A 20,180-nucleotide genomic window follows, 5' to 3' on the forward strand; every position below is an offset into this window, starting at 1 on the left:
TTTTTACAGTTTTCAGAACTCGCTAATAAATCACTCAAAATAATTACAAAGAAATGCCAGGTAACACACTTTATTAAATGTGACATTATTAAGTTAAGAATTGAGAAATACATTTTCTTGTAAAACATTTTTGCATTTTGAAACTTTGAAAAACAAAGATTAATTAGTGAAACTGACTGTAACAAACAGTGAAGAGCTCTTTTTCTAATTTTACATGCAGTTGTGATGGTTGATTATTACTTAATACTTAACGCTCTTGAATTTTGACCGTTTCATGTTCTTGGCAATCAATATTTCTCCACACAAATCTTGTTTATCCTTGTCCGTGGGAATCTATATTTAATGTAGTATTGTTAATATGTTTTTACCATGCACTAATTGGAATTGTTGTTAATGGCATCTGTAGCTTCTCCATAAGCGTAAGTCTCCTTTGGCTCATACATGAAGATGGTTCTGTGTGTGAGAGTCTGGATGAAGTTATCATGCTGTCGCACCAGTAGTTTGAAGAAACTCAAGGATCAGTCTGGAGTGGGGCAATGTGTCCGTCTCAGTGGGAGACGTCTTTAAATGCAGATCAAGTGAGGAGGTAAAGGCCAGAGGGAGGAATGTGAGCCAAGGCTCCTGCCAAAGCAGACCTTTCTAAAATAATCATACAAATAGTTTCAAATTAGTTTTGTAGCAGGGGATCAGGAAAACCAAACACACATGTGAATTAGTGGTTGATTATTTTATGTTTTGATTTTCCCAGTTTACCGCTAAGAATTTTCCATTGGCTTTTGAACTACTGCAGAAAACAAAAGTTTATGACTCTTGCATGTTTTGTACAAATGAACACAACTTTAATGCATTTTGAAGCCTGAATTCAATTGGCAGAAGTAAAAAGTTAAATGTAGACTAGAGACAAACTACACTAAGCTAATGGTTTTACTAAAAAGCTAAGTATGCACAGTTATGAGCCGATACTTTATTCTTAAATTGGTCATATTCTGGACAATAAATGGATATATCAGTCTAACATTAGTGGTAAATTCATATTTTTTTTCTTAAAATTAGGCATTCTATCAGTTTTCTACCTCACGTGTGTGATAACACAGTGGATGCAAGTTCAGATAAAGATATTTGGAGAAGCATGAGCTAAAAGCTGTTACTCAGCACCTTGTCACAACAGCCAGTGGCACAAAACACCGTGTCTGTCATAACCTGAGGTTCTTGGTCAGAAGACGGTCATTCAGCCTGTCCCGTCTGCCACATAGAGACTGTCCATATGTTTACAAAACTGCAGTGAAAAGCCCTATCATCTTTCAGTTTCTGGATGGGATCGCTTGTCTAAAGTGATTTTCCATCATTCAGCAGCTCATCTGTCATGTATTTTACCTGCCTTAAGGTGCGGTAACATTGGCGAAACTTTCACATAACACAGGCAAAAATAAAATGTGATTGTAAAGCAATTCCTTAATCACTCAGAAGTTACTTTCAAACCAAGCAGTTTGCTGTTGACCAGTGTAATGAATTACTGTGACCAACATGACTTCCTACTTGGACACTTTTCAGCCACAAACATTATTTCAGACAATTTAACCAAACACCAATTCAAAAAGTCCATTAACCTCAGGATGAACGATGAAGTAATAAAATGCCAACTGGCTTCCAAAAATATGTCGTTCCTGCAGTGCTCTGTTGAAATGGCTGGATTGTGATAATTCATCAAACAGCCTGAACCTCACCTTTAGACTGCGTCGTTGTCTCTGTGCGAGTCTGTGTTGGTCTCTGAGCTTAATCTGATCGTCACTCCATCCATGTGATCCTGTTTCTGTGTTGTTTTCTCCCACCAGGCCGATGTTGCAGAGGAAGGAGTCGTTTTCTCTCCTCTCGTCATCAGAGACGTGGCTCTTCAGTGGGGTGAGTTCAGATGATATATTGTTCTTGTGGTTCATTTACAGGAAGAGTGTGTATGCAACAAGAAGTGTTCTTCCTCTGAGCTTTGAAAACTATTGGTTTGCAGCGTTCTCTAACATAGTAGTGCACTGCTCCCAATCCTGATCCAAAATCACATTCAAAATGTGACCTGTCGGGTTTACACCATGTCCAGGGTTGGGACACAGTTTAATAGTGTATTTTTAGTTTATAATTTGTCTCTGTGTTTTTGTCCATACAATGTAAGTCAGTGGGGTCTAATGTTGTGCACAATATTCTTCAAAACATCCTGTCTTCCAATCCACTAAAGAAAGACACATGCACAGGTTTTAAATGACATGAGAGATAGGAAATAATGACTGCATTTTTAAATGAACTGTGCGTTTAGCCTAAATGGCATGTGTTTTCATATGGTTAGAAGACAAATGATGTCTGCTTAAATCAGTTTCAGGAAGCAAATATTGTCAACTAATAAAACTGTTAATTTTTTAGCGTTTATAATGCGAGTCTGTAAGGTGGGAGAATATCTGTCCTTTCATTTTCTCTTTCTCCATGATATCTCTTCTCGTAAGTTACTTTCCAAACCACATTTACCAGTGATAACCTGGTGAAACAAATGAACGCCATACTGTGAAAAATGAATCCTGACCAGATCAACACATGAACTGCTGGAACAGCACAGCCATGAAAATTCATACTGGCTTTTTCAGCAGGGTTGTGCTTTTCAAAATTACTTTTAATAAAGCTTTACATCAATGTTTTTCAGTTTTTACTGTTAATTACGCGTAAATGTAAAAAACAATATATATAAATTATTGTCGTGTTGCTATATCAATGTCTGATAAAATCTCCCTTCCCTTGAGCTGTCACATAAACAATCACATAGAAATATGAGACCGATATCTCTTGGACATTTCAGTTAAAAACCACAAGGTCAGCTTATGTGATTCCACTGTGATGAAGACATTTTGGGACCATCACTTAATGATAGCAATATGGCTTGGCTGATAATTACAGAGAAAGCAGTGATGCTTTTATTTTTTTTATTTCTTTTTTTTTTTCCTGGAACAAGTGAGAAACAGACAAATATTAGCGTAGATGCCATTCTTCTAATGATGTAGCAAGTACATAGGGTGTTATGTGAAGTGTTTCCGGTTCCGGTTTACCTAATTAATGCAGCCTAAAAATCCTTTAACGGATTTGGATAATAAAAGCATATTAGTATGTTATGTGTATGCCAGGTTAAAAAGATGGGTCTTTAATCTAGATTTAAACTGCAAGAGCCTCCCGAACAATGTTAGGTAGGTTATTCCAGAGTTTAGGCGCCAAATAGGAAAAGGATCTGCCGCCCGCAGTTGATTTTAATATTCTAGGTATTATCAAATTTCCTGAGTTTTGAGAACGTAGCGGACGTAGAGGAGTATAATGTAAAAGGAGCTCATTCAAATACTGAGGTGTTAAACCATTCAGGGCTATATAAGTAATAAGCAATATTTTAAAATCTATACGATGTTTGATAGGGAGCCAGTGCAGTGTTGACAGGACCGGGCTAATATGGTCATACTTCCTGGTTCTAGTAAGAACTCTTGCTGCTGCATTTTGGACTAGCTGTAGTTTGTTTACTAAGCGTGCAGAAAAACCACCCAATAAAGCATTACAATAGTCTAACCTTGAAGTCATAAATGCATGGATTAACATTTCTGCATTTGACACTGAGAGCCTAGGTCGTAATTTAGATATATGTTTGAGATGGAAAAATGCAGTTTTACAAATGCTAGAAACTTTTCTTTCTAAGGAAAGATTGCGATCAAATAGCACACCTAGGTTCCTAACTGATGACGAAGAATTGACAGAGCAACCATCAAGTCTTAGACAGTGTTCTAGGTTATTACAAGCAGAGTTTTTAGGTCCTATAATTAACACCTCTGTTTTTTCTGAATTTAGCAGTAAGAAATTACTCGTCATCCAGTTTTTTTATATCGACTATGCATTCCATTAGTTTTTCAAATTGGTGTGTTTCACCGGGCTGTGAGGAAATATAGAGCTGAGTATCATCAGCATAACAGTGAAAGCTAACTTCATGTTTCCTGATGATATCTCCCAAGGGTAACATATAAAGCGTGAAGAGTAGCGGCCCTAGTACTGAGCCTTGAGGTACTCCATACTGCACTTGTGATCGATATGATACATCTTCATTCACTGCTACGAACTGATGGCGGTCATATAAGTACGATTTAAACCATGCTAATGCACTTCCACGGATGCCAACAAAGTGTTCAAGTCTATGCAAAAGAATGTTGTGGTCAATTGTGTCAAACGCAGCACTAAGATCCAATAAAACTAATAGAGAGATACACCCACGATCAGATGATAAGAGCAGATCATTTGTAACTCTAAGGAGAGCAGTCTCCGTACTATGATACAGTCTAAATCCTGACTGGAAATCCTCACATATTCCTTCTTAGACAAAAATGGTATATAATTGTGAGGATACCACCTTTTCTAGTATCTTGGACAGAAAAGGGAGATTCGAGATTGGTCTATAATTAACTAGTTCTTTGGGGTCAAGTTGTGGTTTTTTGATGAGAGACTTAATAACCTCCTTTGGGTTCTGGCAACCTCTACATTTCTTTCTTCTCTCTCTCTCTCTCTGTCGGAGTGGACGTTGGGAGCGAGTGCGTGTGTGAGAGACATGTGTGGGAGAGTGTCTGGCATTTTTCAATTTCCTTTAAGCTGTATATTGCCTTTTCGTTTTCCTTTATTTATTTTTCTATTTTCCTACACCTCTTAAAACAATTTAGGGTAGGTTTTTGTTGTCATTTCGTGTGGGGTGTGAGTGTGAGGCAACATGACGTCCACTCCCGCGGGAGTAGCGTCGGCTCTCACCCTTCGGAATGGTTTCAGGTGTACACCAGAGGTGTACACTGTAAAAAAATCAGAAGTTGAGCAAACTTAAAAATTTAAGGCAACCAGCTTCAGCAGATTTTTGAGTTTACTCAACTTAAAGTTCAATTAGTTGTACAAACTTTTCTGCATGTTTAATCAACATAATATAATAAAGGTCCCGTTCTTCGTGATCCCATGTTTTAAACTTTAGTTAGTGGGTAATGTTGTTGTTAGAGTATAAATAATATCTGTAAAATTCTAAAGCTCAAAGTTCAATACCAACCAAGATATTTTATTTAACACAATTTGCCTACAACGAACGACCCGTTTGGACCTCTAGTTCCTGCAGTAATGACATCACTAAAACAGTTTTTTGAATAACCTCCGCCCACATGAATACACAAACAGGGGGCGTGGTCTTTTTGTGCTCCGACGGAGAAGAGGAAGAGCTGCGTTTGTGTTTTCGTCATGTCGTCGAAACGCTTATATTTTCATCTCTGAGTCCAATCACCTTTGTTTGGGCTTCCTAGGGACGCTGTACTTGGAGATAAATGGTTACAATTTATGTTTAACTCTGTTCCCGAAGATTATAATCCACATGTAAAACTATGTGCAGCACATTTTGCTGAGGACAGCTTTCTCAATCTCAATCAGTTTAATGCTGGATTCGCACAAAGATTATTCTTGAAAGATGGAGCAGTTCCCTCTTTGTCTGGAGATGGAGTTGTTTATGGACCACAACCGGTAAGTGTATTTTATTATTTAAGTTTGTGCGTTTATTATACAAAGGGCAATGCTGTTTAGCTTTGTTAACTAGATGTTAGGGCTGTGCAAAAAACGAATGTGATTTTCATGCGCATCTCATCAGTAAAAACTCTCCTTTGATTATAATTACATCTCAAGCACGTGCTCCTGTATCTTTGTGTTCCTCAGAAGAAAGAAACTCATACAGGGTTGAAACAACATTTGTCTTTTTTGGGTGGACTATCCCTTTTATTAGAACTATACACAATATCTAAGCTTGCGCTTCCCTGTGTTTTGTCTTTTCCAGTCAAAACAGCTAACTGAATTATGTGATCCTGTACCATAATTGTAACATTGTACACCTGTTACCTATCAACCTTAAAAATAAATAAATAAGCAAAAAAAATAAATAAAAACAATTTCCCTCTTGTGGGATGAAGAGTCCTGGCCATCTTTTTATGACCTCACCAACAAGTGGCTGCTCTTCAACTATTTCTTTCCTTCGGAGTGAAAATGTGATTTCCATCTTTGAGCTGATGAATTTCGTATTACAATGACGTTTCTTCATTTCTTCTTGCAAAGCTTTCTGCTCTGCTTCAAGAGTGTCAATGGTATGATCGGCTGGATAATCATAATAATTTCTTTTGTGATTGGATATCCCTTATAAGAAAGAAAAAAAACGGCCTGGGCGATTTTGTCCAAGATGTCCATTCTCATATCTCTGGAGACATTAACCCTTAGGGGACTAAGCCCTTTTTGGTCCGTTTGCTCTATTTTTACATTTTGGCTTATAAACCATATGTAATGAGGATGGACCACCATGTATTTGGTATCAATGGATTCAGAAGACCCTAAGCTACCATAAGCATGCATGCAATATGTCTATAAAGGAAGTATGAGTGAAAAATTGTACAATAAACTAGAGAATTTCAAAGACGAAAATGAGATTTTTGTCATTTATTACTGAAAATCCTACCTCACACAACAATAGTTAAAAGTTTTTGACCCAAAAATATATTTTTCAAACTCTTTGCTTGACAGAAATGGGTTAATGTTCAATCAAATGTGTAAAGATCAATTAAATAATTAACTTTATTTACAAACAGTCCTAGGCGTTTTTTTTATTTTTGGGACTAAGCCCTTTTTGGTCTGTTTTCTCTATTTTTATATTTGGGCTTATAAATCATATGTAAAAGAGATGAAACACCCTGTGTTTGGTATCTATGGATTCAGAAGACCCTAAGCTACCATAAGCATGCATGCAATATGTTTATATAAAGGAAGTATGAGTGAAAAATTGTACAATAAACTAGGGAATTTCAAAAATGAAAATTAGATTTTTGTCATTTATTACTGAAAAACACACAATATAGAACAGTTTTTGAACAAAGAAAATATATTTTTTTCAAACACTTTGCTTGACAGAAATGTTTTATTGTTTAATCAAATGTGTAAAGAACAATTAAATAATTAACTTTTTTTAAAAACAGTCCTAGGCATGCCAGTGAGCAAAGCAAGGCCTCTCCAGGCCTTTCCAGTAATTGTTCCAGAGCTTGTTCTGCCGTAAATCTTTTACTGCTTGCCATTTTGATAAAACAATTCTGTAATAATGCTGTATCTCTCTCGAATTTATCTCTTTGTGCTCGCTAACACGCCGATCACTTTCTGCTTTCTCCACGTGATGCTGATTCTCCGATCGCTCGAATTTAGCTCTTTGTGCTCGCTAATACTCCGATCGCTCTCTGTAACACTCCGATCGCGTTCTGCTTTCTCCACCCTGATGCTGATTCTCTGAACGCTTATTGATTACATGTCTTTTACTTTAGTCCAGCCAGCTTTTACAAGGATACAGCAGAGCTACAGAGTCCTCTGAATCGCTAGAAGACATAACCTTCCTCTGATTGGGTTAGAAAAAGACTCCTCCCAGCGGCAATTTTTCCATTGGCTGTTGCGTGTTGAATCTGCCTAGCACAATCTTTTTCATTGGCCTGTTTACGCAGTGGTATTGCGCAATAAGGGAAGTGTTTAATATACAAACTGGAGACCGCTGTTTTCAGCGGAATCTGAGGAAGACGGCAAAAAAAACGCATCTCTCTAGCATTAATAGTTTTTGAGATAACTACACATTTGTAAAAGTATGCCATTTTGGGCGGTACCGCCTAATCCGTCCCCAGAGGGTTAAGAAGCGTTTTGTTTTTTTTCATACACCTCATTTCCTTTGACAAGCTGTAACTACATCATAAGAAAATGCTGGAATGGGGAATGGGGTGGGCCATCGTTCTGCAATCTCTCGTTGCATCAACACAGTTGAGGAATAGGTTGGGGTACAGTACATGATGAAACACTAGCATTGTCCTGGGAGGATGTGGAAAGCAACTCTTCATTTCGATTATTGAAGATCATTTTTAAGACTGCCTTATTAAATTGCAGAGTTCATTTTGAAATTCATTTATCATCATTTAGTTTCTCTGTAAAAAACACAAAGATGCATCGGATAACTTTTGTGTGTGACGAGTGGGGCAGGGCCGAGAGACGTGGGAACGAGCGAGGCCGGTGGAGTGATTGGAGATGAGCTACACCTGCGACCCACCACCGGTCTCGAGTCCCACGTAGGAGATGGAAGGATATAAAACTGGAGCGACGACCGTGAAGCACGAGAGAGGACCAGGCCTGGGCCATATTTTATGTTTTGGTTTTTATGCAATAGTCGTCCGCGAGGGGCTGGTGCGCTGTTTTGTGTTTATTTTTAATGATTAAAATGTTATTGGATTGTCCGCCGGTTCCCGCCTCCTCCTTCCCGATGAGTATGGAGATTTTATCATTACATCGTGATACAACCAACTCAACAATTTCTCTTAAATCCATCAAAATCTCACAAGGAGCTGCATTTTCAGGCACAAGGTCTTCAATTATAAGTTGCAACAGACGTCGCAGGGCCCAATTTTCGTGCCCATTCCCACCTATGCTTCCCTTTTTGAGGCTGGCTATGTCAATTGTCTTTGGCTTGTTCAGTCTATCAGAATCCTTCAAAGGAAAAGTATTGATCCATGTGTTAAGAACGTTGAGTGTGAAGTATTTTTGGGAAATCAACTCCTTCAAACAAACACACATCTCAACTGGGACATTTCCCTCAGAAAAATCATGCAGGACATCAGGCGGAAAGCCGGTCACTGCATGAAAGAATGACAAATTCTTTCTCAGAATGCATTCTTTTTTAATGCCAAGAAGACTTGTTTTCCTATCGCTTTTCTGAAGTTCATTTAAAGTGAGATTGTGCTGTTCAACTCTTCTAAGATTCAAAATGACTGCAATCTTTAGTCTGTATCTCCTTTTTGCTAGCTAGGCAAAACCGACAAAAGTTCTCAACACAAAAGCTTTCTTGAAAGCCAGCTAGTCCATGTTCTGCAAGATTGTCAGCACAAACACAAAATAGTGTCCTGTTCAAGAGTAAATCCTTTAGAAAGGGGTCGAAGAATTTGTCAAAGCCAAATTGTTTCACATCATCAGTTTTCCCTAATAGAGCAAGGTGAATTCTGGAAAGACTTCAGCGGAACTGGGCTGGCAAATTAAGTACCACCCAATACACTGCTGTTATTTTGTGGATTTTTTTTGACGTTCCTAATGGATTGCAAATTTCTACGTCATCAATATAAGCACCCAAAGAGATGCAGTTTTGGCCTGCTAAAAGTTTGTTTGTTTTGAAGTACTCCTCATCGCGAAATGACCTGTATTGCCCAGGAAAAGTGCCGTCATCAAAAACAAGCTGTTCAAACACATCATCCCCGTTCAGTAAAACTTGTATAGTTTTACATAATAGGATATACACAAACGTGTTCTTGTGTGCTTGATCATAAAAGTATTCAATTGGGTCAATGACAGTGAAATCTCTTAAGTATTCATTTCTTCTGTATTCAGTTGAAAGACTTCCCCCTTTTCTGGTGCTTGTGAGCAGTGGATTTAAATAAAAAATTGCACTGATTATCTCATCAACAGCTAGATCATCAGTGAGCACTTCATTCTGTCTCCGAATGTTTTGATTGACTGTTTTGCAGCACACTCGGTCAATGAAACAGTATCACTCAATTCACAAAGTATTTATTGCGTTGCCCAATTTCCTTTCAAGTGTTAGATAATCCACTGATTCGAACTCTGATTCTGTTGCCTCGTCAAGATAAGGCACAGAACTACTTTCCCCTTTAAGAGGGTACGGTATGATGATGGCTGTCTCCAGGAAATAACTGTGCAGTTTGTTGCCCACTGTCTTCTGGTTCTGCATTTCGAATAACAATATTTCCTCTGAAGTCTGTAATGGAAAAGTTACGATGTTTCTGACTTCTGTGACCACTGAATGATGAAATAAGATTTGTTGGAAAATCACAGTGGCTAAAAGGGCACCTTACAGTTTCATGTTTTTTTAAAATGGCTCCTAATATGTTTGAAGTAATCAGGTGTTTTACAAATGTCCTTAAAGTCACACAATTCACAATTAAATGTCAAGGGACTCTCACGTGAACACAATTGCTTGTGTGATCTTGACAGGTGAGACTTTAACGCTCCAGTTGTATTAAAAGAGCAGGCACTATCTGTGTGAAGGCAGGGTAGTTGGTGGTTTCTTCCCTGATAGTGGCGCAATCTGTAATGCTTCAAAAGGACCTCCTGAGCAGGGTGTTCAGGTTGCATCTCTTGCACTGCATCACCCTAATGAGAAAAAATAAACAATCTAATGGTAGAATTAATTCTTTGGTCAAAAACATGATAGAGATTTTATATATATATATATATATATATATATATATATATATATATATATATATATATATATATATATATATATATATATATAATATATTAATCGAGGGAAACATGAATTTATTGCTAGACAACAAATTAAAATACCATCATAGAGCAAACAAGAACACAAATATTAAATGTCAAATTTTAAAAATCAACTATGAATTTAAGATTTAAAATAGCTCCTAAATTATTTGCCTTTTTAAAAACACAGAAAAATAATGATTCAGATTTATAGTACACAGATTTATAGCCAAACAAATACTTTGCATTGAACAAGCACATAAATGTCAATTAATTTAAATGAATAAAATGAAAATAAAAAAAAGAAAATACACCGGAGGCGTCTGACCCAATGCAACTCGAGGATGAAGCAGGAAACCTGAAATGACTCACTTGCCGCCAATGTTGTACAGAAGCACATATTGTGAATAGGGCTGTTGCGATATACCGGTATTGACGATAACCATGATATTCAAATAAACAATTATCGATATCATGTTAATTTAGTGTATGAGGATATATACCGGTATTAGTGATAACCGCAATATTTAAAATGAACAGTTCTCCACATGTAAATACTTGGTAACAGTACCTGATTGAGTGCCCAGGTGGCAGTATCGTGCCTTAACTCTGACACTTGTCACACAAGAAGACAACGCAGTACTCGCAGCTACTCTGAGGAGAGTAGGCCCCAAGGAAGTCGACCGGAAGTTGAAGTCGGCCGCAGTCCGCCATCTTGTAGCAGAACTTCACTTGCGTTAGCATTCCCATTGACTCCCGTTCATTTTGGCGTCACTTTGACAGCGAATAACTTTACATCTGAGGCGTTTAAAGACTCTGTTTGTCCATTATTTGTTGATATATGATTGCGTCATAAGCACTCGGCTCTCTGTCGCATTACCGTACAGACAGGAGGAGAAGCTCGCAGGCAATTAACTTAATATGGCGTACTGGTGTTACATTTTAAAATACTATACAAAATAATGAATCAGTATACTTACTCCTGCTCACTCACGACAAAGAACTCCCCGCTCAAGCTCGCCGTCTCTGCAAGATTAACGATGGCAGTTTGCACGCACAGCTACTAGAAGATTCACATCTGTCAGACAGGTTGCTGACGTCGTCAAGCTTCGTTTGAGTTTGCGTGTCAGAAACGGAAGTGCTAAAAAACGCTAAGAATGGGCTTCACTTGTCTCAATTGAGTTCCAATGGGGTCACTGTGTCCATTTATTTTACTGTTTATGGAGAAGAGCTGTGTTCATCAGAGTAAGTTGTTATTATTTTACTAGTCATAGACTGGGAAATATTATATAACCTATTAACAGTGGTTTTCTGTGTTCATATACTTAAGTAAAGGGTGATTATTTTAATAAGTACCGCATCTTATTTTTGTATTTGCAATCAATACGGCCTGTGGGTAGTAACAATTAATTTCTTTGTTCAAATCTATGAACAGTTACACGATTAAAATGGATCTTGAAAAACTGTGTGACCACATTGCTACATTAAACTCTGAAAAATGTTACGGTCACAGTGCCATGCACTTAATGCCTCATCTACGGTCATTCTTCAATAAGGTTCATTAGTTAACATTAGTTAATTACATTAGTTAACATATATAAATAACATAAATAATAATGAACAATATTTCCACAGCATTTATTAATCTTAGTTCATGCTGATTTCAGCATTTACTAATGCATTGTTAAAATCACAAGTTGTGTTTGTTAACATGAATGTACTATGAACATGAACATTGAATAACTTGATTTTTATTAACATTAACAAAGATTAATAAATTGTGTAATAAATGTATTGTTCATTGTTCATTCATGTTCGTTAATACATTAATGTTAACAAATGGCATCTTATTGTAAAGTGTTACCATTAATATTTATTCATCATACTGTTGAACTTGACCGTATTTTCTCTCTTGTTATTTCATAAGAGCTTCAAAGAAGACGGAGAAAGCCAGAGTCTTGTGCCCTGCGTTTATCAGTATCAATATTATGCTCGTTGGGTGAAAAAGAAAAACTCAAAGTAAAAAAATAATTTGACTTGATACTTTATCTTCCCCACCCCAAGGTTTCTATAGATATCACGATATATCGACATTGTGAATTCTTATGGCTACAATAACCGTGATATGAAAAATCTAATATCGTGACAAATTTCAAATTTGAAATCATTAATCATTTAAAATCATTTGTACTCTGATAATGTTACAAAAAAAAAAAAAAAAACACCCAAAAAATAGTGACAAGTACCCAGTGATCACATTTGCCGATGGAATAACATTAAACGAGCACCGCCTGAGTCTGTACAAAACCACATATTTTGAAGGGCATTTTATCATAATTTATTATATAAAGAATAGCATCTAAATTACAAGAGCGATTACGTTAATGTTTAAATTACACTGTCGGAAAAAACAGGCTCCGTCTGACCTGAGGCAACTCTGGGAAAATTGAACTAACTTGAAGTCAACCATGTTATAAAGAAATGCATATTGTTAACAAATTTCATTTAAATCATATCGTGAATTAATACACACAGAACTACACTTACCGGAGTGATCACAATGATGGAACAAACCAGCGCTGCTTGAGAATTACAGAATAATTAACTCAAATGATATATAGGGAATTTGAATAATTAATCAGGAATATGATTAATTTATATATCAGATGACAGTTACATTAAATTTGATTGATTATGAAAAATAGCTCAATTGCCTATACCAATAAATAATCACAGGGCACTGTAATTTACTCATTAATATGTCAATGTTCCATTCTTCATATCAATTGTTGTGATATGCCTTACTGTAAATTACTGCAAATCAAACAGTGGTTTGTCCAGCAAACCAGACTGACCTATCAATTTCAAATAATCAAAGTTATCATTTATTATAATTCAAGGAAAAATATTCTCTGGCCATGAAAACATTATCCTATCCTTATGATAAATTTAGTTTCTAAATTTAAAGCTTGTAGCTAGATCAGACATCTCAGTGACTCGTAATGTAAGTGGGGTGGAGTCCAAGCCAATCGTCAGTATATGGGTTTTTAATAAATCAACTAGTAATACATCAAACTACAAATCACACAGAGTAAATATGCGTACGACAATACAAACAGTAAGCTTTATACAAGACATAACGGAATCCAAATAAAAGAGAGAGAGAGAGAGAAAATAGAATGAGATCACAAGGAGCTCAGGTATGGAAATCATAATCAGTAACTTTTGGAAGCCAACAACGATCAGCCCCTGTGCTGAGGGCCGCGCGGAAGCAACGTTGGTCGCACAGGAGAGCAGCGTGTCCGAGAACGGAGAAGGAGAAAAAGAGAGGAAGAGAGAGGGCGGACCTTGTTCGGTCGTTCTTATGGCTTGAGATGGTCCCCGCCCCTTTTTCGAGGGAACATCCAATGAACGTCCGCGATCTGCAGCGGGGGGGAAAAGTTCCTTTGTCTCTGTGGAGACAACCCCCTGATGATTTAGGGCTTCTCAGAATTCATCAGGGAGTTCTAGCAACACTTTAATTCCAGATTACATACATTTTTCATTACTTTGCTCTAGATAAATGGGTCGGTCAAAGCATGACGATCACAAAGATACTAAACATAATATATATAAGTGATCAAAACATGAAGTTACATTCAAATGCAGAATTACACACATTTAAAGATTTGATTAACATGATAACACTGCAGATAGTCCCAATTTATATGGGAAACCTCTAATGCACCGCAAAAACAATAATATACACATTAAGACTACATTTGAGTACATTTTACCATTCTTTTGTAAGGATTAGGTTTCCTGTCCTGTGTAGTCCTGTGTGGTCGTAAAATTTTACAAGGTGCAAGGGACTGGGGGTTGTAGCCCATGGCTCTAAAAGTAAGGAACTTTACGAAAGGTTTCCTTTGTCTCCAGTGTGTTTGAGGAATTTGGGGGGGGTTTCAGGTCTCCTTTGAAGCTCGCATGGGTATCGTAAATAATTTAAGTCCAGCCAGGCTGGCGCCAGGCCCAGGCATTTAGTGCAAAAAGGGTTTCATTTGGAAAATCTGAATTAAACACATGAATCGATGATCTGCATATCCGTTACAATATATATATATATATATATAAAAAGTGATCGAACTGCGCATGCTCATCAGCCTTTGTGGGCAATACTAATAACCAACTTAGTTGTTAGTTGTTCCAACTTTAAATATTAATTTGGTAAAACAAGTTGATCAAAATTTCTATTTTACTTAATTTTCTGTGTAATCTCAACTTTTTTAATGTTAAATTGTTGTATAAACTTTAAAAAGTGATTTTGTAAAACAAAATGTAAGTTGGATTTTTTTTTACAGTGTATTGAGGATGTTCTCCTTGCTGGAGCCAAAGTTGGTCATGAAAATATTAGTTCGGCTTAAAGAATGAATAAGGCAGTAGTCGTTTTTTTTTTTTTTAATTGAAAGTCAGGTGAAAACCTTGATTGAAAGCGGAATGTAGATCAATGAAACGTATGTGCCTATTACACTGTCTGCACCAGCAACTAAAATTGTCATCTCTAATGTACCCCCTTTCGTTGGTAATGAGAGTATCGTTAAAGAGCTGACTAGATTTGGCAAAATTGCCGGTGCTGTAAAATAAATTTTGTCGGGTTGTAAGAACCTGCACTTAAACGTGCTATCTTTTAGAAGACATGTTTGCATGTTTTTGAGCTCTCCCACTAAAACGCTCGATGTGTCTTTCCGGGTATCTCATGGAGAGGGCTTATATATGGTGTATCTAGTACAGAGACTTTACAGTGCTTTGAGTGCGGGGATTTCGGGCACAAACGGTTCACTTGTCCGCACAAAGTGCGTAATCATGAAGAGGAAGGCCCAGTCAATAGGCCACAGATTGTGACAGAAAATACATCGCTACCTGAAAAGGCAGATAGTATCACTGAGGTAAGGCATAGTGCTTCTGATAGTATTGTGAATGATGCTGAGCTTCCAAGTTGTAGCTGTTGTTAGTAAGGGAGATGTTTTACCTGATGGGCAAAGTGAAGAATTTGATGATTTGTCAGAAACGACGGTAGAAAGCTGTAGAGATGATGATTCATGTGCTGACTTTGATGTGACTAATTGCGGAAGTGATTTGTATTTAGTTGAGCAGATTAATGCATTCTTGGACGAGACAAAGGGTAAAAAAAATTGAAATTGGTACGTTTTTTTTCCAGATTTAGATAAATTTGTGTTATCTGTTATGAAAGTAAGACAAGAATGTAGCCTAGAAGTGTTATCTCAGCAGAAAAGGTTTAGGTTAAAAAAATACTTAACCGCAATTAGGCAAGGAGCAAAACCGGTCAGGGCGAAACGCCGGGCAGTGATGTGTAGACTGAAATAAGTGCACAATGGGTTTCAGTCTTTGCTTTGGTTTTCTTCTCATACTACTGTTTTTTTTTTTCCTTTTCCCTGTCCTATCTTATTATGGATGTCCTAAGAGTGGGGTCTCTTAATGTAAATGGGATTAGGGATAGAAATAAATGGTTATTACTAAAAGAAAGTATAAAACTAAAAGAGATTAATGTGATGTTTCTACAGGAAACACACAGCGATGTAAATAATGAGGTAGATTGGGGTTTGTGGTCTGATGGTAAATTTGTTCTTAGTCAAGGAACACATTTGCAGGTGTGGCAATATTGTTTTCTGCTGATTTAAATGTAAGAATTTTATTTATTAATGAATTAGAAAATGGACGGCTTCTTTTAATTAAAGCTAAAATAAAAGATAGTTTTGTCTTTGCTAATATTTATGCACCAAATATTGGTAAGGACCAAATTAAGCTTTTTGAGATGCTAAAAAATACTCTTGTATCCCTTTCACAAGAGGATTTTTTAAAAATTGGTGGAGACTTTAATTGCACCCTTGACTTTGTTATTTATAGGAATGGAGAAGAACCGCATTCTGCTTCTGCTAAAGTTTTAAAATGAAATGATTACTCAGTTAGGGTTTGTAGATGTGTGGAGAGAAAAAAATAAAAATGTTAGGCAACAGTTGGATTAAAGCAGCAGTAAGTAGAATTAGTGCAGCACGTTTAGATCAATTTTATTAATATAATAATCAGTGCAATAGAGTAATGGGGCTTATATCACACCATGTATTATCTCTGATCTTCAGCTTATTACTGTGAATGTTATTTTATCAGAAACAAAACCACAGTTCTTTTATTGGTGTTTTGATATAAAATTAATTCAAGATGAAATTTCTATGAGAATTTTGAATTGTTTTGGAATTGTTGGGTTGAGGCAAAAAATGATTGATAATCATCTTCAGCGGTGGGAGATAGGAAAAACTCAGATTAAGCTTGTCAACAATTTGTGGCACACACTTACTGTAAAATTAAATATGAAATAGAAAAATGATGAAGAATGATATTTAAAAAAATCTGAATATGTTAATTGATCAAAATGATATGAATCTACGAGAAGATCTTAGTCAGAGGAGACAAAAGGGTTAAAAGGGCTCTTGTTAGTTCACATTTTGTATCCTTACAGGATATGGATGCTCCTACAAAAAAAATGTTCAACTTGAATAAGAAGTGTAATCCTACTAATTCTATGCATGCATTACGTACACCGGATGGAAATCTGACCTCAGATCCTTTGGAAATGAGGAGACTGGCTGTTGATTTCTATGTGGACTTATATGCTACAGAATGCACCGGAAACGTTGTTGCAGATGAACTTTTTAATAACTTGCCTATGCTGGATGAAGGAAATGCAAAGAACTCAGACTCTGATCTGACGTTTGAGGAAGTTACAAAGGCAGTGAATCAACTCTCATCTTATCGTGCACCAGGAATCGATGGAATTCCAGCAGAATTTTACTAAACAGTTTAGGGAAAATTGGAAGAGACTTTTTACAAGTTTTACAGGAAAGTTACGAAGCAAAGATTATATTCTCGTTATCAACGAGCAGTGCTCTCTCTGATTCCTAAGAAGGGAGATCTTTGTTTGCTAAAAACTGGAGACCAGTTGCTGTTTTATGTTCTGATTATAACATTTTATCAAAGTTTTTGGCAAACAGACTTAAATGTGTTCTTGATGTGTTAATACAGAAAGACCAAACATATTGTACACCCAAAAGGTCTATTTATGACTATTTGTTTTTAATGAGAGATATTATGGATTATGCTAGAATATACAATGTTGATTTTGGTCTGCTTTCTCTAGATCAGGAGAACGCTTTTGATCGTGTGGACCATAATCAATGTTCTTGAGTGTTATTTTTTCTAGGATTGCTATTTTCTGTTTGCAAGTAGCCCAGCGTCTTTTGTACTATCAGCATCAGCAGTGGATGGATGTTGCATGTGCTTTACTGTGGAAAAACAGAAGAGCGGGTCTGGATAAGCTATTTTTTGTCATGTCCCTTGAAGGAGTAGTTTCAGAAGGATTGACTATACTCTTTCAGGGTGTGTTGCAAGCTTGGCAGACGTTATCCTTTTCAAGAGAATGGGATGAATCCAGTCACTGGGTATAGGAAGAGCCTCTGTTTTTTAATCCACTTATCTCTGTTGAGTTGCTGTGTTCTGCCACTGTTAGGTCAGCAATGTTGAAAGCAGGAGTCTCTAAAATATGCCGTCCTCGAAGGGGAGTGAACTGGATACCTGCAGAGGTTTTGACACGTATGCTCAGTGTTGGGGAGTAACTAATTACATGTAACGGCGTTACGTAATTTAATTACAAAATAAATGTAACCGTAATCAGTTACAGTTACTAAGAAAAAATGAGTAATTAAATTTGTTACTTATGAACATTTTAACAATTACAAAGGGGATTACATTTGAATATTTACTCACATCCGCATTCAGTTTATTTATTTTCCAAATTGCACTCAGACATACGAATAATCTCTGCGATACGGTAAACACACACTGGTTCGTAGAATCGAGTCATAAAAACGTAATTCATCCTAACGCGGACGGAATATGCCACATTTTGGACGAATAAATCAAAAGTAGGTCAGTACACTTTTTTTTTTACTTGAATCAAAACACAATATGGGAGTGTCTGTGAATATTAGGCTGCAAAATGTAAACCTATGACTCCTGCACGTTCTGCGTGCTGACTGGACATCAGGAAACCCGGGACTATTCCCGGTGGCCTGGAAGACGATTTGGGCCTCTATTTTAATATTTTTATTGTATAATTGCACGCCGAATGTACTAAAGCGATTATTTCCGAATCCGCCATTCGATAATTAAATCTCTAATAAATCATGAATCGGTTAGTCGTGACTGGCAATGTTTGGGCTCTCCGCGCCTCCGCCGAACGGTTTGGATCAGACTCAGTTTAATCAATGCGACAGAGAGAGAATGAGTGGACCGTGGAAGCACACAGCTGGAGCAGAAAAGCAAAACTACTGTTCAGGGTTCAAATGCAGGTCAGTTTCATCTAAAGATGCTACTGTAGTTTTGTATTTGTTCACTTAGTCAAGCAGCAGCAGCACATTGCTCACACTCACTCAGAATACTGTATAAACTACATCATTGTTATCTATTGTAATGTTACAGTAGTAATTTAGCTGACAAATAATCATATTTTATCATAGGTTTAGGGGGAGCTAGTGCAGACAAAAACACAACCCTTAGGAAAACTAATTTAGCCTATGGTATGGTAGTTTAACATTGTAATTTGTATTAAAAATAAATACAATTTGTAATTAATTTGCCAAAAAACAAAAATGCACTTACAAAACATGGTAAAAGTCAAATCAAAATCTGAGAGGATGTATGGATAATGGGAGTGAAGGTGCAGTTCAGGAGAGAACTCTTAATTACGTTGCATGTCCCCAACATAAGGATATAAATCTTTTTCATGTCAGGACCATACACAATATAGTGTTGTCCATGCTTCAGAATGTGTTGTGGGTGTATGAGTGTGAGATTTTCAAGCCTATTTTTTTTCCCCCAGTCCACCCCTTGTGGAAATGAATGGCGCAGACATTCGGTTTCCTTTACTACACAGTGGCCTACTTTCAGCCTCTGCCACAAACATAAACACAAACATAATCTCTAGAACTGCTGTGAGTCACTTCATGAGCATTTTACTTATTTTGAGAAACTATCATCATATACAAAGAGACAGCAGTGTTTCAAAAAGACACCAATGTTTCAGGAGTTTAGGACACAAAATAGGACACATGCTTATTAGATAACCATATTTGAGTTGATGAATATGCTTTGTTTTTCCAAAACCATTGCTAGATGCAGTGTTTCATGTAGTTATGCAAAGATTTGGTTTCAAAAACAGTATCTATAAACAGTAAAGGATGGTGAAAGTCTGAGAGTATCGAGCACTGCTTTAAGGTTAAACCTGCATGGTGTAAATATTTGAAAATTATTAACAGTTGCAAATAAACATTCATTAGAAATTTAGAAAAGTAATCAAAAAGTACTCAAAAGTAATTAGTTACATTACTTTATTAAAGTAATTAAAAAAGTTACACTACTATTACATTTTAAACAGGGTAACTTGTAATCTGTAACCTATTACATTTCCAAAGTAACCTTCCCAACACTGCGTATGCTGGGATTCAGGTCTGAACACATAATTGAGAAGTTGTTACATGATCTTGAGGAGGTCTTCCCTGCTCCAATAAGGGATGTTATAAAAAGTTTCTCATGTGGAGAGTTTTAATGATGGAGGTAAAGCTTGGCTTCCTGAATTGCATGTTTCCATAAAAAAAGAAGACTGGCAAGAAGATGACAGTCAGTACTGTCTTTGGACACACCGGAACTGAATCTTTTTAGTATTTTGAACAGACAACCACTTTACAGAGCATGTGTAAAAACCACTAACGATC

At 36.7% G+C, this 20,180-nt stretch overlaps 1 protein-coding gene across 3 annotated transcripts in view; it reads left to right on the forward strand.

Moving 5' to 3' along the window:
• LOC113065223 (rho guanine nucleotide exchange factor 3) overlaps positions 1-20,180 on the forward strand; it is a 62,811-nt gene that overhangs the window by 9,024 nt on the left and 33,607 nt on the right. For all 3 annotated transcript variants that reach the window (XM_026236492.1, XM_026236488.1, XM_026236487.1), the window contains exon 2: positions 1,833-1,899. In XM_026236492.1, the coding sequence (XP_026092277.1) occupies positions 1,833-1,899 (67 nt within the window). The remainder of the gene's footprint in view (positions 1-1,832; positions 1,900-20,180) is intronic.

The sequence above is a fragment of the Carassius auratus genome, chromosome 47 (genome assembly GCF_003368295.1).
Source record: "Carassius auratus strain Wakin chromosome 47, ASM336829v1, whole genome shotgun sequence".
Lineage (NCBI taxonomy): Eukaryota > Metazoa > Chordata > Actinopteri > Cypriniformes > Cyprinidae > Carassius > Carassius auratus.